The sequence below is a fragment of the Camelina sativa genome, chromosome 3 (genome assembly GCF_000633955.1).
Source record: "Camelina sativa cultivar DH55 chromosome 3, Cs, whole genome shotgun sequence".
In the NCBI taxonomy this organism is placed as follows: domain Eukaryota; kingdom Viridiplantae; phylum Streptophyta; class Magnoliopsida; order Brassicales; family Brassicaceae; genus Camelina; species Camelina sativa.
The window spans coordinates 4,535,109-4,556,597 of NC_025687.1; the positions used below are offsets into that span (position 1 = coordinate 4,535,109).

A 21,489-nucleotide genomic window follows, 5' to 3' on the forward strand; every position below is an offset into this window, starting at 1 on the left:
TTTTGGCCAATTCTTCTACTCTGTTCAGATTTCAGGATAAGGTTTTCTAAGCTGTTGAGCGATAAATTCAAGAAGATGGATTATAAACTTGCAATGAGGTTAGCGCTATTCATTTTCGTTTCCCATGCAACTTTGGACCTTTTCTGCAATACTATTGTAGGTTTGACATTATACTTGTTGTGTTGATAATATTCTCATTTCTCTCTTTTGTCTAGTGTCTTGAACCCTACGATCAACTTCCCAGAGGTTGATTCTTCGGGGAATTCACCAGATGGCTTTTTGAAGAAACTCGCCGGTGTCCTTTCACCTTATGATATGGAGAGACTCAGAGCATACACTGCCAATCTCGTTGACTTCAATCTGGTTAGATCAACTTTCTGAAATTCACGCAATTTATGGAAATATTTACGGACTTACTCTGCGTAAGCAATATATTGGGATATGTAATCTGCTTAAATAACTTACACAATGATAAAATTCTGCTAACAGATTGAGACAAATACCAACCACTTGTTCAAGCTTGATATTTTGTCTTCTCGTTTGGTTTGGTAACTATTTTTTATTTTGTTATCTTCCCAAAGGTTTATGACATCTGCAAAACTTTAGCTCATCATTATTTTCAAGAGAAGCTCCCGGTCTCACTGTCATATGTTCAAGCATCTGTACTCCTGTGTTTGGGCTTGCAGGAGTCGGATTTCTCGAGCATCGAGGTACAGTATCTCTACTCTTAATTAACCTTCGATGATCTGGACTGCTGCGTTATGTTTTACCACATATGTGGAGATAACTTGTAGACACATCTGGTTCTGGATGCTCTAAATTGGATATTTACGTTGACTTGCAGAGACAAATGCAGTTAGAGAGGGGACAAATACACTCTCTTCTATTGAAGGTTGGAAAGAAGTTATACAAATATTTGAATGGAATCGCAACAAAAGAGATTGAATCCACCTTACCTCGGTTGAAAGATGTAAGTTCAGATGGAAAAGTTAACAGTATAATTCCGTGTTCTTTTGCTCAATCATAATATCCTCCCTCATTTTTGGAAATTAACAAATACACACATGAATATTTGATTGAAATGATTCATGGTGGCTTTTGGTTGCAGAGAGTGCTTGAACCTCACAATGTATCAGTAGACGAAGATCTCAGGGAAGGAGCTAGAGAAGTTGAGGTAATCACTTTTGTTTCTGTGCATGCGTATATACTATTTTGGTTGCCATGCAAGGTCGAAACATAATTCACACTTTCAAATGTTTGGGTTTAAAGGAACAAATGAGGGCAAAGATAGAAGAATTGTTGGATCCCGAGCTGCTTGAACAATTTGCTATTGGGGACAAAGACGCTGAGGCTTTGCAAAAGTCTAAGATCTCTTCAAGTGGTCTTATAAGTATTGAGTCCACCAAAACAGATAACAAGAAAGAGAAGCCAAGTGGTTTTGACAAATCCGCCAAAAAGAGAGGCAATGATAAGCACTCCTCCAGGTCCAACAAGAAGAGAAGAGCCTAATGTGGAGTTCATGTAAACAATTGCTTTTTTTTTTTTGTAACAGTGACCAGGAAATTTTGATCATTGGGTTTTCTATGAATCTGTATATTTATTAAAATTTTGGTTTGATCACAAAATGAAAAAAAGAAAAACCTGCAGATTCTGTTTGGGCATTCTACAACCATAGTACAAAGTTTTCTATTGAACTATAACTATATTATTCTTTTACAGCAATATGTCAAACTGGATCACATCTCTGCAGCAAAAGACTTGCCACATCCACAGGTTTGTGTAGCGTTAGGGTTCGTGAAAGAGAAGCCTCCACCAATCAAAGCATCGCTGTAATCAAGCTGCATTCCAAAAAGGAAGAGCATGCTCTTCGGATCACAAACTGCAAAAAATTGAAAAAACAGAGCTTTCACTTTACAGAAGTATAACCACTCGACTGCAGAAGACAACAATAAACTAGAGTCTAGTTCAAAAAATGGGCAGCAATGTATTCATCTGTACCATCTACTTGACAACAGGAGTCTAAAACTTAAGCCAAGAACATTATCGAACAACCTCAACTCTTTTGCTTCAACACACAGAAACTGACATGCATATTCTAAGTATGGCGAGTCTACATCATCAACCAACTTGCTGATCTTACTCTTAGATCTTATTATATCATCATGATGGAAGGATAGTTACCTATAGTGAATCCTTCGTATTCAATGTTGGAATCATCTGGTCTTGCGTTTGCTCTATTCTCAAAGTCCATCGTGTAAGACATCCCTGAGCATCCTCCTTGTTTGACACCGATTCTCAAGCACAAATCTTCCCCACGTTCTGATCTCATCTTACTCAGATGCTTAAGTGCATTATCAGACAAAGATATCGCCGGCTTCAGTCCCTCCATTGAAGGTGCTGCTGAGAAATTCAAAAAGCCTCTTTATATTCTCATAAAAAAAGCAATCCAAAGTAAAGCAGAATTACGAGGAGACATATATAAGCAATCAAAATCATCAATTTCAACGAAAAAAAATCTGATTTTTAAACAAAAAATGGCAATAACAAGACATAAAGGAGAGCAATTTCGTGAATCAAACAAAAATACGAACCTGGAACTGAAGTGGATCGAACATAGAGACGGTTTCTCTTACTGAGATTGAGATTGAGATTGAGATTCACATATGATAAACAAGGAAACGAAATCGAATTACATGAAACCACAGAACGTAAACTTGTGTTAGAGATCCTTAGCCCAAGAAAAGTTGGATTTGAAGTAGTCGTGATTCCAGCAAACGCCATAATCGCCTGAGCTGAGGAACCTCTCAAATGCGTGTATTAGAAGAAGACCAAGAAAAAACAAATCTTTGCACTCAATGAAAGTTTTAAGTCCACATGTTAATTTGTTTTCAGGTAGGTGTGTGTGATTGATTTTATTTTATTTTTGTTTATGATTTATGAACCCTAAAGCATGTCTCTTTCGTAGCTATCGGGTCATAATTTTAAACCCGATTTTGACCCGGTTATGAGTTGGGTCTTACCCGAACCTAAAGGAAGAAGACACACACATAGCGCGAAGGTAAACAAACTTCATCTTCTTCATCGTTTCTTCTCTTCTTCTCTGATTCGTCGCTTTGCTCTCTTCTTATTTCTTCATCTTCTTCAGAGGTCAGTTCACACAGTGCATATCTCCCGAGTCTATGCATAATTAAGTGGCTCTTTTAATGGCGTCTTCTTCCACCAGCTCTCTCAATCTCCACTCTCTTCCCAAGGTAGTAGTAATTCTACTCTTCAATCGCTTGTTCCATTTCACTTCTTTTTGGCTTCTAACTCCGTTTCCTCATTGAAATTTTGAGAAGGCTTCTTCTGGGTTTGGCCAATGGAGGAGGACTGGGTTAAATCCGGAATCTTTGGGTAGCTCCGTTTCTAGGAACCGATTGTGTCTTTCACCGGTGGTGGTTCTCAACCGAAGTCCGAGACTTCCGGTGATCAAAGCGTCGTATAACTCTGAGGGTGGCTCGAAGCGTAGTAGTAGGGTTTACAAGGAGTCACAGGCGGCTAGTGGTTTTCCTAATGCTCCAGTCCAGCAGATTGCGTCTTCCGTCTTGCCCTTGGGCTCATTTGCTGTCGTCACTTTCGGTACGATAATTACTGTGTTTTCTCATCCTTTTATGTGTAAAGTTAGTTTGCTTGGTATTGTAGGTGATTGGTATCTATACGAGAGATATTTAATGATAAAAAGTTTCATTTTTTCTCTCAAAATCGTCGATACTAATTTGTGTTTTCAGCTGACAGTTTTGTGGAAAGTGGTTGAGAAGTTCATGTCTCCAAAGGCTCCAAAGACTTCTGCTGGAGAAAACAAATCTTCTTCACAGGGAGTGAAATGGTCCATTGGGGCCGGTACTAATTTGTTACAAGGATTTGCTGCAAAGGTTGATAGAGAGGCCAAGCAGAGGCTTAATGAATTTGCAAAAGAACTCAGGTCGTTCAGAAGTGTTGACATGTCAGGTGCATTGAATGATTTAACTGTTATGACATTACTTATTTGCTGTTTCTAATTCCTCATCTCTTTTCCCTAAGTGTGGAATTTATCCTTTGCCGGGACAGACAATTTTATTAAAATTAAATGTGATCGGTAGTACCATCTTTCTTTTGTCTTAAGAGATATGGCTGAAGTTCAGGACAGTGTGTATAGAGCCAATGGATAAAGCTCATCTGTGTTTTAATTTGCAGGATGCAACTTTGGAGATGAAGGATTATTCTTTCTTGCTGAGAGCCTTGGGTATAATCAGGTTATAGTTCTCTTTTGTTTTTCACATCTGTTATCTGCCAACTCATTAGAGTCCTGATATTCTATGTTGATTGAGTAACCATATCCATGTTTGTGTTTCAGACTGTAGAGGAAGTCAGTTTTTCTGCAAATGGAATTACAGCTGCAGGAGTTAAAGCCTTTGACGGTGTTCTTCAATCAAATATTATGTTGAAAGTTCTTAACCTCTCTGGAAACCCTATCGGTGATGAAGGAGCTAAGGTTAATGGAAATATTATATAGTCGTTTTAAGTTTAATTACCGGGTGTTTGATGGTAGAAAAATCCCCAGTTCAATCAAGAGAGGAGAACATATCGATTTCTGCCTAGATCTTTAGCTCTAAAATAACATGGAGCTTATTCTCTGTTTGTACGCTCCTTTCTGAGAAGGGTTTCTCATTCGTTTTTTCTTGTAATGGCAGACTTTATGCGCTACACTGATGGAAAATTCTAGCATCGAGATACTTCAGCTGAACAGTACTGATATAGGAGATGAGGTTTGTTTGAGAAGATGCTTTGTTTTACATGTTTTTCAATCTCCTAAGTTAGTCACAATCCTTTAAAATGTTTTCATGCTTTAAATAGTTCCAATGTTCTTGCGCAGGGTGCAAAGGAAATTGCTGAGTTGTTGAAGAGAAATTCAACCCTGAGGATTATTGAGCTGAATAATAACATGATTGACTATTCTGTAAGTTCTTTCTGATCATGTGTATACCGTTATATTTTATAATTAATCACCCAGGTTTATGAATTTAACCTGTTGTGTCTTTTTCCCTTCTTTTGAAATGGAGGTAGGGATTCACAAGTCTTGCTGGAGCTCTTCCTGAGAATAATACAATACGCAACTTACATCTCAAGTGAGTTTAGGATTATAAGTGGATGTTTTCTTTTGGGATTTTTATTTATTTATTTTGTGTATAGTTTATATCTCTGACATACTGATTTATGGATCTGTATCAGTGGAAACTACGGTGGTGCTTTGGGTGCCAATGCTTTAGCTAAAGGGCTTGAGGGTAATAAGTCTTTACGGGTACAAATTTTCCTCATGTCTCTTTCTGTGTATATCGTATACCATTTCGTAGTTTAGACTTTAGATGTGTTATCTTATATGATGCTTTAAAGGTACTTTCTGATCTCATTAAAGACAACCAATGAATTAATGTCATCAACAGTTGATCTGTTCCCTTGGCTTTTCTACCCACAGGAACTTCATTTGCATGGAAACTCTATTGGAGACGAAGGGATTCGAGCTTTGATGGCTGGTCTATCTTCCCACAAAGGTTTTTCAATAGAACACTCTTCATACGTCTATATTAACTCTTCCTTGCCTCTACTGTAGATCAGTAGTTATACTGAGATGCATTTTTGTGTGCAGGGAAACTGGCTTTGCTAGATCTTGGTAACAACTCCATCGCTGCAAAGGGTGCCTTCTATGTAGCAGAATACATCAAGAGAAGCAAGAGCTTGGTTTGGCTGAACCTGTACATGAATGATATAGGCGATGAGGTACATACATACAATTTATAACAATAAAGCTGGATTGTGTCTGTTGCTTCTCTAATATCTGAAAACCTTGTCTCTTTTTGCTCTGTTGTCTATCTTTACGATTTTCAATGGTTTCAGGGAGCTGAAGAAGATTGCAGATGCTCTGAAGCAAAACCGTTCGATTGCAACCATTGACCTGGTGAGAAGTGACCATCTTCTCCAGTCTCCCAAAGTTTTGTACCTTGCGCCCAAGTCGAGCTATATGTTCTGCTAACACATTTTGTAATATAGGGTGGAAATAACATCCACGCCGAGGGAGTTAATGCGATAGCTCAAGCTCTGAAAGATAATGCAGTTATTACGACGGTCAGTGTCAAAAATCATTCTCATCTTTGTTTCCTTGTTCACTTATAGCTTGGATGATTATGACACTCCCACTGTCATTATTTCCTCAGTTAGAGGTTGGTTATAATCCCATAGGACCCGACGGCGCTAAAGCATTATCTGAAATTCTCAAGTTCCATGGAAATGTAAAGACGCTCAAACTTGGTTGGTGCCAGGTAAAGCCTGTCCATAACTCTTTTATCTATAAAATAAAATACTTTTCACAATTGCTTATTTCGTTTTTTCATTGTTTGATTTTCATTCCTCTGTCCTGCAGATAGCTGCAAAGGGTGCTGAACATGTTGCAGACATGTTGAGATATAACAACACGATCTCGGTTTTGGACTTGCGGGCAAATGGACTAAGAGATGAGGTTAAATTTTATCAGCATTCAGCTTGTTTTATATGTACTTACAATATTTCTACCAAATATGCTTTTTTTTTTTTTACAATTGTGAATGATTGTTGTTTTCAGGGAGCTTCCTGCTTAGCTCGGAGCTTGAAAGTAGTTAATGAAGCTCTGACATCCATGGATCTAGGATTCAATGAAATACGGGTAACAGAGAAGATACTTTCTACATTAACAATACTTCTCTTCTTTTGTAAGCAGCTTGATCTTATTATCCTGACTCGTTTGCAGGATGATGGGGCATTCGCCATTGCTCAAGCTCTAAAGGCCAATGAAGATGTGACGGTTACATCGATAAACCTTGGGAACAACTTCATCACCAAGTTTGGACAGGTAAAGAAGAACACACATGTATTTCCAATGTTTTCGTCATGAAAGATTCTGGTTGCTGAGAATATGGTTATTTGTTTGTTTAATCCCCCAGAGTGCATTGACGGACGCTAGAGATCATGTTCTAGAGATGACTGAAAAGGAAGTAGAAATTTTCTTCTAGGAGAGACAAACTGAAGTGAAGAAGACTTTGTCACTCTGTAATTTTTGCACCATTAGTTGTCGTCTCATTCTTTATTAACGTGTGGGGTGATGATTCAAACGAGAGAAAATTGTTCTTTTTTTTTTGGGTGGGTTTTACGGTAGGATTCAATTTCATTGAAAAGAAAAGTTTAATGAAAAAAATGGTGTTTGGTGTGACGAAGAAAAGAGAGGCTTAAGATCTTATTCAACTCAAGCTGTCCACAATGCATGCATGCTATGCAATCACTAAGCCTCGTTGCCTTTGGGTGATGCTAAATACAGCTCTTTTAGTGTTCCAGACTTGTTTGCTCCTCCTGCTGTCGGTGAGTATACAGCCACCATATGCTTCAGAATTGTTTGCAGTCGGGCCCAAAATTTCAAGAGAAGCTCCTTGTTTAATTCTTTCTCATCTTCTTTCAAAATGTGACATCCTTCAAGAAAACAAGACAAGTCCGACTCGAGCATCTGAAACTAAACAAAACAGAACATTGAAATACGGCATCACGCAAATGCATGAATGGCCAAATTTTCAAATCTATGGATCGAGCACTTACAAAGTTTGATTTCTTTACAAACACGAAGGACGTAGCCTTGAACGTCCAAATTCAACGGCACGGCCCTGAATTGGTTTTCAGTGGGTCATATTATATATAATTAACCTTTTTAGAAAAAAAAACACAAAGGCTACGGGTCAAGTGAGGAGTTAGAACTCTGGTTAGAATGGTTAAATGAGTTATGTTTTAACCAAATGAGATAAGTTTACTCATACGTACTACATAACATAACAAACAATTTGTAATATAACTGGGGTCATCTGACCCCATTCCCTTGAACGTAGGTCCGCTATTGCGTCCAATGATTTCTTATAATTCTCATCTGCCAAAAGAGGGTGCTCATTGGCTTTCTGATGACATTACTCGTAAAAACCTTTTGCAGCGACTATGGTGACACCTCGCTAACTCAACACAAGCGCATGCGACTTCAACTTTATCAGCTTCCCCGAGATATTTGTATGAAGCCAGTGCCCCTCTAAGAGCATCAATGGCTGATAATCGACCAGGAGAAGAATTATCAGTGTTGTGAGAGATGCTCTTTAATACATGAGGTGCAACGACAACGGTTCTGAATGCTTCGTCCAAATGATTACCAAGACAATAATATTCATAACCAAGCTCTATGTAGACTTGAGTTCTCAACTCTTCTGAAACATGATAACATTCTCTATGGAAAAACTGAGTTATGTCTCTGCTGGCAGAAAGTATAACGTAATCTAGCTTTGTAGCCTCCAATTTGATTCCATACCCACGCTTTCCTTTTGGTAAGAGATTGTAACTCCTTATCGCCACTTGGAAATAATATTCTTTGAGTTTGTTGGTAACACTCTAATGTGCTTTCTTTCTACATCATTCTCCTTCCAAAACCTGAATATCTATATATTTTTTCATAAACTAAATAAGTCGCGAGATTCTTATTTGATTATAATATTCTAAAATTTCATTCAAACAAAAAAACCAAAACATGTGATATAATCAAAAAGTATATTTTTGTTTGAAGGTAATTGTTTGGTTTTTTTGTTTGAATGTAATTGTTTGGTTTTTTTTTGTTTGAAACCAGCATTGTAGACTTCAAAGGTTCTTTGTTCCGACGCGTTTGTTGGAGATGCCAGGTATTTGGCCAGTTTTCGTCTGGAAACACCACAGTTCATGATGGTCATATAGCAAATACATGGTCGTCACTATCCTTTAATGCCATCATAGCATTAGTCAATAGGTAGATTCTTATCTGATTATAATATTTCTAACATTCCATTCAAACAAAAAAACCAAAACATGTGATATAATCAATTTTTTGTTTGAATGAAATTTTAGAAATATCATTCGAGATGGAAAGCATATTAGAAAGCATATTTTAAATTCTAGGTGGGGGTAAATTCATATTCATTTTATAATATCTAGACCGTCATATTTTAAATTTATTGAAAGCATATTTAGAAATTTATTGAATGGAACCCCGGTTATCACTGAGTAAATGACGGTCCCTCCACTCAGAGATATAAAGTTTAATCCTATAATCAGCGACTTGTGGGGGTAAGTGACGTCTAAAGTCTCTGTAAACTACATCAGTCTCAACTCCAACAGCTTTAAAAGCTCTAAAAACCCGGCCAGATATTCTAGAACTATGGAGACTCTCTACAACTGGAAGAAGAACAGTATGTAAACCTTCATAACCACGACTAAGTCGGAGGTGTCGTACGCTAGAGAGAAAATGGTCGACGTCAGCATGATTATGGAGCTTCATACTTTCATAATACCAAAGATCCAGCTTGTAGTACTGAAGCCAACCAAAGAAAAAAACATTACCACATTATCATATCAAGTGATTATATAACATGTTTTGGTTTTTTTTGTTTGAATGAAATTTTAGAAATATCATAATCAAATAAGAATCTAGCAAGTCATTTAGTTTTCTAAAAATATATCCAGATATTAACTATACAAAATATAGTATCAAATAGAAAACCTAACAAGTACTATATTTATAACCCAAAAAATCTAAATCATTTCATTTGTATCAATTTTAAAACAAAAAGATTATACCGAATATGTATTTTATTTATTCCGATCCCATACGTATTTGTTCTCACATGTCAAACGCCGCAAAAAAAAAAAAAAAAAAAAAAAACCATTTCTATCTAATTGATCTAAGAATTTTTAAAAATTTATATTATTATTTGAATCTTTAACACTCATTGTAATTAATTTAAATGAATAATGGACCAATGATGCACTCTTTGCCTCTTTGGTCTTTGGCCTAAACAAAAATAAATGTTCTTTGTATTTATATGAACTGACTTTGGGATATATGGGCCCTCCTAATACAAAATGATGGGCTTTAAGATTTGGCGGTGATTATATACCAGTTAGTATAACCAGATTGATGATAACCAGATTGATGACTTACGCGCCCGGTGTATTGTATTGTATTTACGAATTAATTTAAAATTATAAATTCTCTAATTTGTGGCGTTAGAACTCATAACTACTAGTAGTACTTAAGAAGTCCTTTGTAAAAATCACGAAAATTGGTTAGTTCAGAGATTTGTGTTCAAGAAAGCGGAATTAGCTATAAAAACTAAATCCGGTTTAGGACATGTTATCTCGGTCTGGTTTTCGATTCGGTTCGTAGAAAACCAGCATAATTGGGGTACTCCTCCTGCTTTGAAAGACCAAAAAAAAAATCTCTGTTCTGTAGAGAGAGAGAAGTAAAAAAAATGGCGGCAAAGCGAGGGAGAAACCGGTCGCCGTCTCCGGACCCGGAAGGGATGTTCGCCGGAATGATAGTTTATATGGTCGAAATCGGAGTCCAGCGTCGTCGATTGCAGGTTTTTTTTTTTTAATTTACTCGAACAAATAAATTTTTTTTTTTCTCAATCCATATGTTAATAAATTGGACAACATGTTTCTGATTTTGCTGGCATGCTATGTCTGTTTTTTTTTTTTGTGCTATATCAATATGAATGGAAGATCTGGAAGCAGAAGCTGGTTCAAATGGGTGCTGTTATCGAGGAAGATCGGTTAACTAAGAAAGTCACTCATCTTCTTGCTATGAATCCCCAAGCTCTTCTCGACAAGTTTGACAAAAAACGTCTCTCACATTTTAAAGGAGTGAGTTGGGTTCTTCTATCTATTGTGTGTTGTTCATGAGTTGTCTCAACGATTAGATTACTTGGGAACGGCAAAGTTGAATGCTTTCTGTTAAACATTTGGTTTCAACTGTTAAAATTTGATTTCTTCCTTGTTTGGTTTAAACTCGCATTGTTGTTTTTCTTCTCATGAACTGTCTGAAATCAGTTTTAGTATTATAATTTCGACATTTATGTGTTTGGTATCTCGCTTTAGTCTTCAGTAGCCTTTGTTGGTGACCTGATATTTCTCTTCTTGAATTTGTATTTGTGAGCAAGATGGTGACGAGTTTATACATTGGCTGTTCCTTGCAGCGTCTTGTGCTTTACCAGTGGTTAGAAGATAGCCTTACTACAGGAGAGAAGGCTAATGAAGACTTGTATCTTCTCAAAATTCACTCAGATGAAATTCAAGAGCCCAACAAGTCTTTACCTGCAGTAAGTGGTGGTGAGGATAAACCTTCAATTCCAAAACGTACTAAAGGTTCCCCTCATGTTGGTGACTTCAAAGGCTTAGAAGGCCAACAACGCGATGCACAAGGATCACCTGATTCACCTACAAGTTGCAGTGTTCCCTCTACTAGTGCCAGCCCTGGCGAAGGCATTGCAGACACTCCCACTACTAGTCCACAATCAGAGGTAAGCCTGACTGATGAGTTCTTTTTTTTTCCTAGGAGTTAACTATACTAGAAGTTGTTGTTTGCGTTTTCTGCTTTCTCAGCAGGAATGGTGTTGCTATGGATGTTCTTATTTGATCTTCTTTTGTTTTGTAGTCCACATCAGTCTACAAACCACCCGACTTGAACAGAAATATCGCTGAGATATTTGGAAAGCTAATAAACATTTATAGAGGTACGATCCATGGTGTTTGCATATTATACTAGTTTCTTATATGAACTAAGTAACATAACTCTTTCTTTTCTGTCAAAAGCTTTGGGTGAAGATAGGCGGTCCTTTAGCTATTACAAAGCTATTCCTGTCATTGAAAAGTTCCCCACTAGGATTGAAAGCATTGATCAGCTCAAACACCTCCCTGGAATTGGAAAGTCAATGAGAGATCATGTAAGTGAAGAAATGCTTCATATATTTTTTGTGTATGTGGATTTTTTGATAAAATTTTGGCAAGCGTTGCATAAACCAATGCATTCTCTTTTCTGAGTGCCTATCCATAACCTTTATGTATTTCTGTGAGAACAAATCTTTATTCCTTTACCTGAGTTTGGCAGATTCAAGAGATCGTGACAACAGGGAAGTTGTCCAAATTGGAACATTTTGAAACAGATGAAAAGGTAATGTAGAGGCCATTTGCTTTTCTTTGCTTTTTCCTTTTTTTACCTTGAAGAAGATACTATCAATGACCTGAAGCTAGACGTGTCTGATATCTCTCCAACGTTTACTGTTACCACTTTAAATGTTTCCTTACTTTGATTGAAGGTTCGTACGATTAGTTTGTTTGGGGAAGTTTGGGGTATCGGTCCTGCAACTGCATTCAAGCTATATGAGAAAGGACATCGCACGCTAGAAGACTTGAAGAATGAGGATTCACTAACGCATGCACAGAGGTTGGGGTTGATATATTTTGATGATATCAGAACAAGAATTCCACGTCACGAGGTGTGATTCTTAGGCTTCAACGTGAATTTTGTTTGTCTTTATTATCCTTCATTTTCTCCTCATATTTCCTCACTGTCTGTATTGTAGGTGCAAGAGATGGAACAACTTCTACAGAGAGTCGGCGTGGAAACTTTGCCTGATGTATGAGAATTATAGTTATCGGTTTGCTCCATATTTGGGTGATGACATTTAGTGGAATCCTAACCATGGCATGAAAACATTTTAACTTCAGGTGAATATCGTATGTGGAGGATCATATAGACGTGGGAAAGCTACTTGTGGAGATCTAGATATAGTTATCACACATCCTGATGGACAAAGGTACCTACAATCTTCTTACCTCAACTTCCTGCTAAGTTTCCCGTCGCGAAGTTAACTTTAAACTGTTTTTGCTTATTGTCCTGACCAGTCACAAGGGATTTTTGACAAAGTTTGTAAAGCGTTTAAAAGAAATAAACTTTCTAAGAGAAGATCTTATCTTCAGCACCCACAGTGAAGAGGTATCTTTAATACATTTTCTTCTGCATTTGTTCTGTCAATCATCAAAAACACATTACTTCAATTGTTTCAGTGTCTCTTAAAATGATCTCTTTTTGCATTAGATAAAGATTTGTTCTCCCAAGATTGCGCGTGTTATAAAACTTTCTAGTTCAATCACAGTTCTCCTCAGTGATTGCCCTTATTGTGCAGGGTACTGATGCAGGCGTTGACACGTATTTTGGCCTGTGCACTTATCCTGGTCAGGAGCTGCGGCGCCGTATCGATTTTAAGGTAACACCTGAAAACTCCTCATATCAAGCTTATTGCAAAAAAGTACTAAGTTGGGTTGACCATGATTGATTCAACTATCACTAGGTTGATCTCTTCCCAGCAAATCGTTCAATAACAATAGGTCATAAATTGATCACAGGTGTATCCAAGGGATATATATGCATTTGGACTCATAGCCTGGACGGGAAACGATGTGTTGAACAGGCGGTATGAATATGATATAGTACATGTGAACATCACCAAATACATACATTGTTGGTAAAGAAAGAAAAACAGATATAGTTTTATATGCCATGGAAACCGCAGGCTGAGATTGCTAGCAGAATCCAAAGGCTTTCGACTTGATGACACTGGACTATTCCCGGCTACTCACAGCTCTAGTGGCAACCGGGTAAGGGAGATAAGCGAATACATGAATTTTTTGTATAATTGGTTTTAAAGTGAATGAGTGATGATTTTGGAGCTGTGATTATGTTTCTTTCTCAGGGTGCTAGAGGAACTGCAAGTCTGAAACTCTCGACTGAGAAACAAGTCTTCGATTTCTTAGGATTTCCTTGGCTTGAGCCACACGAGAGGAATCTCTAAAGGAATCAAGCCTTTGGTTGTTGAAGCTAAAGAACAGTCTTTTTCTTTTGCTCGTTTTGAATAGGTTCTTCTGTAGTTTAATCGGTTCTTTTTGTAATTGTATATCCTTGAACAACTGAATTAGATGTTGTGATGTTTTGTATATCTTTAAGGTTTAAACTCATAAAGCTTATGGTACTGAGGTAACAAACAACTTGTTGGATTTCAGACTTTCAAATTTATTTTTCAATTTCAAATATTAATTACACGTGTCATAAGCTGTATGGTTTTAGTGTGGAAATAAGATGTTTCAAAGTACCACATCGGAGAGATTGTTGAAAACAAAGTTCTTTATATATGGACAGAAACCGTCAATGGTCACGACCTTACTTGAACAGGATCTGTTCTATAGGCTCGTACCTCTGTTTCCTTGATTTCTAAGGTGACAGGCCCTTATCCCTGGTTGATGAACCATGACCGTGCGATCAGAGCGTGATTAACGGCTACGATCATCCTCGGATGCATCCGCTGCTGTAGAGGATCGTTACTCGGCTCGGTTCTACCTTGCCGGGGTGGTCGCACGGCGGTCTGACAGGTTTCTTTTTTTCACCCTCATGACTTTCTTTTTCCTTTTTGTTACAATTTGAACCCAAATCTTTGTACTTCTTACAATTTAACCCTGAAATATTCGATTCATTAGAATTGAAACCTCTCTAAAACCCTCAGCTTTTTGGTAATGTTTGCAGAGAAAAAGATAAGGTTTTGAAGAGTGAAGCAAACCGTAGTTAGCAAAAATGGCTTCACCATCTATGCACGAAGCTCTCTTCTCTTCACGGCTTCTTCAACTCAATTCATCTTCTTCTAATTCTTCCTCCTTCCGTTGCGCTCTTCCAATTATCTCTTCACCAGCTGCAGTATCATGCTCAATCAAATCGACCCAGTTGTTTAAACAGCGTTGTAGAACCAAAGTGAGGGACTTTTCTCTTTCTTCACTTTCCCGGAGAGGGTTCGTTTGCAGAGCTGCCGAGTACAAGTTTCCGGATCCCATACCTGAATTCGCCGAAGCTGTGAGAGCTCCTCATTTCCTCTTTTCTTGTTTTCACTCAATTTTGATGGGTTGTTGTTGTTATGGATGATTGAAACCTAATTGATGTGTGATAAAACCAGGAGACTGAGAAATTTAGGGACCATTTGTTAACGAAACTATCCACGAGGGATCTTTTTGAAGACTCTGTTGATGAAATTGTTGGAGTCTGCACTGAGGTATTCTTAAATGTTTCTCACTTTCACACTTATATATCTTATGTGACATGTCTTGAATCGTGTTTTTTTACATGTCTTGATAATCTCTATCTCTTAGTCATTGTGTACTGTCAAGTGTCAACTGAATGTGCCTGTTAAGATAATGTCCTTTGTAATGTTGATGCCTCGTTTTTAGGGTTGTGATTTATGCAGCATTTTCCTGAAAATCTTGGGGAATGATTTAGTGATCTTATACTAGTTGAGCTAGAGGTCTAGAATGGAGAGGGTCATGTGACTCAGCTTAGAATTACATGAGCGGTTTTGAGTTTAAACCTATGTAGAAAGTTCAGCAAAAGGTTAGTATGGTTTGAAAATGAGAGGGTATATTTTCATTTACTCGGATCCAAGATGTTGTGGTCTTAGTAATGATCCGGAAAAGAGCCTTGGTAAGGGATATAAATCTAAATCTGGTTTACCAAAAATTGCTTGGCAGTTATTGTTGCGTGATACCTTAGAACCATTCTCTAAGTCTGTTATGATTCTTGGCATAAGACTCGGGAGTAAACGGTTTTTGCTTTGGACCATTGTGGTTCTTGACAGATCTTCGAGACATTCTTGCGCAGTGAGTATGGAGGACCTGGTACGCTCTTGGTCATACCTTTCATTGACATGGCGGATACTCTCAATGAAAGGGAATTGCCAGGAGGTCCACAAGCTGCACGAGCAGCTATTAAATGGGCTCAGAATCATGTAGACAAGGACTGGAAGGAGTGGACCGGTACTGATTAGTCCTCCAAGCATCAAAATATACTCCTTTTGAGTTATTTAGTTCAGTACGAGTATAGGAGTGTCCTCAGTAAAACTTGGAGATTAATTTGCAAATGTTGGTAGTTAATAAGCTCTGTTGTAGTATTCTTTTCCCGGATCAACTGTTTTCACCTGATGGTCGAATCTATGTACGTCAGATCTGTTAAGTGTTGTTGATTCAAGATTACCATGTTCAACATGGCATGTTGTGACGCCATTTAATATTTCATCAAAAACCTTTTTAGTGTAAATTTGCCCAAACGACTTTTGTAACAAGAAAAAGAGAGAATGAAAGATAACAACAACAAAGCTCTTTATTGTTCTAATTCAGAAGTCATGTTTCCTCTGAATCTATATTACAACAACAAAAACCACACTTCTTACAAACTTCCATCGATTTCTCCATCTGCGAAAATATATACATCGACGATAGAGAGAAAAAAAAAGGAAGAAGAAGCTCTGTTCTGTTGGCTTTCTTGAGCTTTATCTCTTCACATCTTGATTGAAGTCTTCATCCTTTGTCATAACCAGGAAAAAAAGGAACCAAAATATATTCAGTAAGGTTCCGGATCAGGTTCTCCACTCTAGATCCAGATACACTGTCTTGTCTCTCGAACAAAAACCAAAAACATTCAGCTTGTAGCTTCGGAGATGCTCTGAAGAGACGGCCTCCATGTTTTGGACTTTAAGAGGGAAGTTGAGCTCATTAACACACGAAATTGCTTCCCTTGTTTCTTCTCCTACCATAAATAAAACAAACAAACCCACATTAACTATATTTTGTCTAAAAGTTGACAAATCCATCAGTTAGAGGAATCTACCGGAACTTTCTTCTCGGACAACTTCTTCACTGTCGTCTTCATCGTTGTCTCAATCTGATGCTTCTTCGTCTTGGCGGATTTCTTTTCCCGTAAAACCTTCATCACTTCTGTATTCAATCGTAAATTTCAAATCACACGAATGAAAACATAAGAAAGAAACAAAAAAAAAAAAGAAGAAGAAACCTTGTGAAGTAATAAGCCTATAAGCGTGGCCAAGCACGAGATTCTCCGTTGGGCGGAGAAGCTGAACACGTGTGAACCTCACAGCCTTCCTTTGTTTCTTATCGTCTCGCTTCACCGCTCCCGGAATATTCTTCTCTTCCTCCTCTGTCAAAGGAACGATGAGAGAGACGTAGTGGCCAGGGTACATACTCATGACCTCGGTGACGGATACAGAGCCATAGTATCGATCAATTTTACCGCCGGGATGCTGTAGAACAAGAAACGCCGCGTTCACCGCCTGACAATTCCCCATTTTCAGAAGGAAAAAAAAAAAATATGATTAAGAAAAGAAAAAAACAGAGTTGTAAAGAGACTCTGTGAAAAAAAGAAAAAAAAAAGAGAAACAGAGGAAACGAAAGTGTTTTTGTTTTCCGGCGAGGGTAGGTCCACACACTCTGCCTTCACTTTAGCTTTACTTATAAACATGTGAAATCACAAAATTTATATTATGGTCTTATACTTTTATCGTTATGAGTTTCATGAGTACAGTTATCTAAGTATTTTAGTAGTATAATGTAGTCATGTAGATTTGTGGGCTGTACCTGACGTTTATAAATTTCTTGTAAACTGCTTTTTATGTTTTGGGAGTTGAATAGGAATAAGGATGGTCGGAATTTAAAAAAGTCGGTTAGATTTGGACAGGTGTGGCGACGCCGAGACAAGAGAATGATGATTAAGATGTCTACTACTACTATGGTTTGTGATTGTTTTAAAAAAAGTGAGATAAAAAGTACATTGACATAAGAGTGAACGGGAAGTATGCAATTGGTGATTTGATTTTGCATATATTTAAACTTTAGTTAAGATTTGAATTAATTTATAATATCCAAATTTATTGAGTTAAGTTACACTATATATTGAATCGATCTAACACGGATAATATGTCAAACGCTTCCTTGTAATGTTCAATTATCTACCAACCATACTTAAATGTATTTTTTAATATTTTATATAATGTTTTGAAACGTATACAATTTTCAGATTTTGTAATAATTAGATTTATGGTTAACAGACGTACTACTACTAGCTAAGTAAGTAACTTGTAATAGGGAAAGACAAGAAGAGATTGTTCTTGTCAACGGCAAAACAGAACGTTTATAAAATACTTATATTAAACGTAATGAAGACTTTTTGTTTACTCTTTTTTGCAAGATCCAATGCATTTCCACTAACGATCATCTTTTTATACTCCCATATACTGTATCAATTTGATTATATTAATGGATATTTATCTCGTTATTTTCTTCTCTTTGTCTACCCTAACATCAAAAAAATTTCCTTCCAATAAAAATTGCTATGGCACCACTTTAATCATTGAAACAACCGCACGCATGCTTAAGTCTTTCTTAAGGCGTTACACACAAGTGAAGTTCGACTAATTTTATGTAATAGATGTATAAGGGTAATTAGTTTTGCTGGTTGCATTATAAATCAAGATGTGACGGAATTTGATCTAGAGAACAAATAATAGAAAGAAACTTCAATTCTTTCCCTGGTATAAATATGCGCAGCAACTAGTTTCACGTTGAGGTCGATGTAAAGTAAACAACGGAAAATTTTAATATTTCGTAAATATTTAGACTTTATTTAAAATTGCATGTTTTATTACTTGTGCATGGCATATTAATTATAATGTTGTGTTAGTACTATAGAGACCAAATCACGTTATGCAGCAACCAACACGTAACAAATCAAGATTTAAGATTGTAAATAGTGTCCTTTCGTTTTTGGTTAGGGCCAACATCAATCGTCAGTTTTTTTATAATGTTAATTAAACAACATCGTAAGTTTAAATAATATAGCTTTTCGTTAAACACAAACAAAACCTAGTAACTAACCATCTAATAGTTTTAATCAATGAATGTATATCCAACAATTCGTATCCCAATTAGTTAGTACTGAACTTTGATCACATGCATGAACATGAATCCAATAAAAAGTGAGAGAGTGTGTGCTTTCCTCAAAAACTAAAAATTAGTCTCAGCTCATTGTAAAAACGTAAAGCACATCATAATCAGAATTTAGGATTTTAAACAATGGAGTATAGATGATCATTTTTATATTTTAATACTCAAACACTTGATCGCATGAAACATATGAATATGAAACGACGCTAACAAACGCAACCTTCGACTACATGTTCACTAGATATGATGTTTTTGCTCCAAAAAAAAAAAAAACAACTTTTGATGGAATTTTTCATGTTTGGTTAAATTGAAATACTGAAATTCTAACATAAAGTTTTCATAAGATGTTAATATGGAATATAAATACTTAAAAAGATAAGAAAAAAAAATTCATAATCTATTAATCTCCATGACATAATTTGTAATACTGTATCACTGTTATTTTGTTTTTTTTTAACACATATTGTAGCACTATTTATTTATACAACACAAAAGTTGGTTTTACAAGTTGGTTTTAACAAAGCAATTAGAGAATAAAAACTAGACCCAAATCCAACAAAAGCCCAATTGATTCAAAGAAGTCAGATGAAAAGGAATATATCCGTTTTATATTCAAGGAAAAGGAAACTGATCAAGAAAAGAAGAAAATCAAGTGACAAAGGAAATCATGAAGAAAAGGCAAACAAAGAAAAGTGGAAAGTGTTACAATAAGAATTAGCAAATTACTATTTGTGTGTTAGAATCATAACTATATATATAATTAGGGTGCTTGTGTTAGAGTTTTAGTCATAAGAAAACCAAAGAGAAAAGAGAATAAGAAAGAAAGAGATTCACAAACAGAGATTTAATAAATAAGAAGAGAGGTTTATGTGTATCATCGGATCAAAGAGATTCACAAGAAAAATCCCAACAGATACTTTTTTATATCATCGGATCAAAGAGAAGGAGGAAGCATGGAAACCCTAACTCGAAATTGCAAGCACCCACATTCCTTCGGCAGTCCGTGTATCGTGTGTGGCAAGAATCTGGATGAAACTGGTGTTTCGCTCCGATGTATGCACCAGGGTCTACGACTGAATCGAGACGAAAGAAACCGGATCCGTAAATCCGATATGAGAATCATGGAAAGCCAGAGAAAGCTCTACTTATTCCTTGATTTAGACCATACGTTGCTTAACGCAACTAGAATCAACAACATCACAACAGATGAATACTACCTGAAAACCCTAACCCTAGAGGACAGAGAGAGTCTTCTTCTCTTCACGGTCACGGTGGAATCAATCGGATATATGACTAAACTGAGACCCTTCGTAAGAACGTTTCTAAAAGAAGCAAGCGAGATGTTTGAGATGTACATATACACTAATGGCAACAGATCTTACGCTCGAGCGATGGCTAAGTTGTTGGATCCTGAAGGAGTGTACTTTGGGGATCGGATTATTTCTCGTGATGATAGTACCGTGACATATGTGAAGAATCTTGACGTTGTGCTGGTAAATGAAGAATCTGTTCTTATTGTTGATGACTTTAAGCATGCTGGTCAAATAAACATCGAGATAATTTGATACAGATTAAGATGTATCACTATTTTGCTTCAAGCTCCAAGAAGTTTCCCAAGTCGCTATCGGAGTTAAAGAAGGACGAGAGCGAATCAGATGGAGCACTTAGTACTGTTCTTAACGTTTTGAAGCGAACTCATTGCCTATTCTTTGAGGACACAAGTAGAAAAGTGAGCTCAGTACTGAAACAAGTGCTGAAACGAGGGAAGGTTTTAAACAACATCAGTCTAAAGACTCCAACAGAAGCAGAGTGTTTGCTCCGAATGCAGAATGAAGCAAAGCCCGGTAAGCTCAAATCGATTCAACTATCGATTCCAACGGCTACTTCACCTCGAGACAAAACCATAAAAGAGAAAGAGAAAGCTCCACCTAAAGACAAAACAAGAGGAACTAGGGAGGAAGCTGCGTCTGTCTCACCCCAACACCGTACGACTAAAGCAGTCACAAAGCAGTCAAATCATAAAGCAATCATCAAGCTGTCAAATCAATTTATAGCCCTCGATTCACTATGTGTAAGCTGATTCTGATATCTGTTTGTGAGCATTAGGGTTTATGTCAAGTGTATAATAAATAAGCCATTTGTGGCATTGTAAGCCTTTGAGCTGATTAAGAATACAAAAGTTCCATCTTTACTATATATAGTTTCATTTTGCTTTCATAGGACACTGAGTCGATATAACTCTGATTCTAAAAATGTTTAAAATGTCATTTAATCAGTGAGAAGGAAAATATTTGCTGAGATTGAGAGGCAAAGAGTAGAACTCTGCACTTCTGTTATCGGTTTTGAACGATCTAAATGGCTTCCACCATTCGGATCCTCGATGTTTCTTTGTTGTCTTGTCCTTAGGAGGCAATGTCATGTCTAGAAATAAGGCCAAAATCCCGGAAATAAACGCTTTAGATGAGAAAGGAACGTTTATGATGATGTTGAACTGCAGTAAATAAGAACAATTTGAGGGTTAGTTTATTTGATGATATCGGTGTTAAGAAGATGTGGTTTCTAGTGTTCTTACCCATGTTGCGGATGTGTGAACGGGTCCATAATCATGGACAATTGTGTACTGGTAGAAGTATTGAGGTATTGATAAGCCCATGAAGATGGAGAATCCTAAAATGAACTTTGTTCTGAAACTGTTGAGATTGCAGAACTGGAGTAGACTTAGACCACCAGCACCTGAGATTTTTGGTTTTGGTTTTGAGCCAAGATATGTATTCATTGCGC

The 21,489-nt window shown here is 36.9% G+C and overlaps 6 protein-coding genes and 2 pseudogenes across 7 annotated transcripts in view; 5 read left to right on the top strand and 3 right to left on the bottom strand.

Annotated features, from left to right (window-relative positions):
- Positions 1-1,648, top strand: part of LOC104768922 (RNA cytidine acetyltransferase 1-like) — a 7,669-nt gene extending 6,021 nt beyond the window's left edge. Inside the window, 5 exon segments of the mRNA XM_010493024.2 lie at positions 216-363; positions 582-710; positions 845-970; positions 1,109-1,174; positions 1,270-1,648. Coding sequence (XP_010491326.1) covers positions 216-363; positions 582-710; positions 845-970; positions 1,109-1,174; positions 1,270-1,509 — 709 coding nt within the window. The 3' untranslated portion in view covers positions 1,510-1,648.
- LOC104768907 (iron-sulfur assembly protein IscA, chloroplastic) lies at positions 1,626-2,922 on the bottom strand. Of its 2 annotated transcripts, none has more exons than XM_010493004.2 (3): positions 2,592-2,922; positions 2,182-2,400; positions 1,626-1,879 (listed from the first exon to the last, which is right to left on the bottom strand). In XM_010493004.2, the coding sequence occupies exons 1-3, from the start codon at positions 2,779-2,781 to the stop codon at positions 1,737-1,739; spliced, it is 552 nt and encodes a 183-aa protein (XP_010491306.1). In that variant the 5' UTR covers positions 2,782-2,922; the 3' UTR covers positions 1,626-1,736. The 2 variants fall into 2 exon arrangements, with proteins under 2 accessions (XP_010491306.1, XP_010491314.1); XM_010493012.2 differs by having other exon boundaries at positions 2,182-2,397; positions 2,592-2,911.
- LOC104768933 (protein NLRC3) lies at positions 3,046-7,255 on the top strand. The gene is made up of 18 exons (XM_010493035.2): positions 3,046-3,251; positions 3,339-3,618; positions 3,775-3,987; positions 4,213-4,271; positions 4,373-4,510; positions 4,710-4,784; positions 4,892-4,975; positions 5,083-5,144; positions 5,248-5,317; positions 5,492-5,567; positions 5,663-5,793; positions 5,915-5,971; positions 6,064-6,138; positions 6,228-6,332; positions 6,434-6,529; positions 6,632-6,712; positions 6,797-6,898; positions 6,990-7,255. Exons 1-18 carry the CDS (start codon positions 3,204-3,206, stop codon positions 7,056-7,058), a joined length of 1,821 nt encoding a protein of 606 aa, XP_010491337.1. The 5' UTR covers positions 3,046-3,203; the 3' UTR covers positions 7,059-7,255.
- LOC104768943 (DNA polymerase beta-like) lies at positions 10,333-13,909 on the top strand. Its single transcript, XM_010493046.2, has 14 exons — positions 10,333-10,460; positions 10,603-10,743; positions 11,076-11,399; positions 11,534-11,612; positions 11,692-11,822; positions 11,987-12,049; positions 12,195-12,374; positions 12,462-12,515; positions 12,607-12,695; positions 12,784-12,874; positions 13,065-13,145; positions 13,285-13,352; positions 13,452-13,536; positions 13,632-13,909. Exons 1-14 carry the CDS (start codon positions 10,350-10,352, stop codon positions 13,728-13,730), a joined length of 1,596 nt encoding a protein of 531 aa, XP_010491348.1. The 5' UTR covers positions 10,333-10,349; the 3' UTR covers positions 13,731-13,909.
- LOC104768948 lies at positions 14,084-15,975 on the top strand. The gene is made up of 4 exons (XM_010493059.2): positions 14,084-14,304; positions 14,456-14,776; positions 14,877-14,972; positions 15,552-15,975. Exons 2-4 carry the CDS (start codon positions 14,504-14,506, stop codon positions 15,738-15,740), a joined length of 558 nt encoding a protein of 185 aa, XP_010491361.1. The 5' UTR covers positions 14,084-14,304; positions 14,456-14,503; the 3' UTR covers positions 15,741-15,975.
- Positions 16,055-17,096, bottom strand: LOC104768960. Its single transcript, XM_010493070.2, has 3 exons — positions 16,763-17,096; positions 16,580-16,686; positions 16,055-16,498 (listed from the first exon to the last, which is right to left on the bottom strand). Exons 1-3 carry the CDS (start codon positions 17,052-17,054, stop codon positions 16,391-16,393), a joined length of 507 nt encoding a protein of 168 aa, XP_010491372.1. The 5' UTR covers positions 17,055-17,096; the 3' UTR covers positions 16,055-16,390.
- On the top strand, positions 19,662-20,788 carry LOC104778660 (annotated as a pseudogene).
- Positions 20,830-21,489, bottom strand: part of LOC104768971 — a 3,637-nt pseudogene continuing 2,977 nt past the window's right edge.

Bases quoted from the DNA above. Each gene is read 5' to 3' on its own strand.
- LOC104768943 (XM_010493046.2), top strand. From the start codon at position 10,350: ATGGCGGCAAAGCGAGGGAGAAACCGGTCGCCGTCTCCGGACCCGGAA. The intron at 12,050-12,194 runs GTAATGTAGAGG...CTTTGATTGAAG, and splicing joins ATTTTGAAACAGATGAAAAG to GTTCGTACGATTAGTTTGTT. The intron at 13,353-13,451 runs GTATGAATATGA...TGGAAACCGCAG, and splicing joins AACGATGTGTTGAACAGGCG to GCTGAGATTGCTAGCAGAAT.
- LOC104768933 (XM_010493035.2), top strand. From the start codon at position 3,204: ATGGCGTCTTCTTCCACCAGCTCTCTCAATCTCCACTCTCTTCCCAAG. The intron at 3,988-4,212 runs GTGCATTGAATG...TTTAATTTGCAG, and splicing joins CAGAAGTGTTGACATGTCAG to GATGCAACTTTGGAGATGAA. The intron at 6,899-6,989 runs GTAAAGAAGAAC...TTAATCCCCCAG, and splicing joins TCATCACCAAGTTTGGACAG to AGTGCATTGACGGACGCTAG.
- LOC104768948 (XM_010493059.2), top strand. From the start codon at position 14,504: ATGGCTTCACCATCTATGCACGAAGCTCTCTTCTCTTCACGGCTTCTT. The intron at 14,777-14,876 runs GTGAGAGCTCCT...TGATAAAACCAG, and splicing joins TACCTGAATTCGCCGAAGCT to GAGACTGAGAAATTTAGGGA. The intron at 14,973-15,551 runs GTATTCTTAAAT...GGTTCTTGACAG, and splicing joins TTGTTGGAGTCTGCACTGAG to ATCTTCGAGACATTCTTGCG.
- LOC104768960 (XM_010493070.2), bottom strand. From the start codon at position 17,054: ATGGGGAATTGTCAGGCGGTGAACGCGGCGTTTCTTGTTCTACAGCAT. The intron at 16,687-16,762 runs GTTTCTTCTTCT...GATTGAATACAG, and splicing joins TAGGCTTATTACTTCACAAG to AAGTGATGAAGGTTTTACGG. The intron at 16,499-16,579 runs GTAGATTCCTCT...TATTTATGGTAG, and splicing joins TGTCCGAGAAGAAAGTTCCG to GAGAAGAAACAAGGGAAGCA.
- LOC104768907 (XM_010493004.2), bottom strand. From the start codon at position 2,781: ATGGCGTTTGCTGGAATCACGACTACTTCAAATCCAACTTTTCTTGGG. The intron at 2,401-2,591 runs GTTCGTATTTTT...TGAATTTCTCAG, and splicing joins TCGATCCACTTCAGTTCCAG to CAGCACCTTCAATGGAGGGA. The intron at 1,880-2,181 runs GTAACTATCCTT...AATTTTTTGCAG, and splicing joins ATACGAAGGATTCACTATAG to TTTGTGATCCGAAGAGCATG.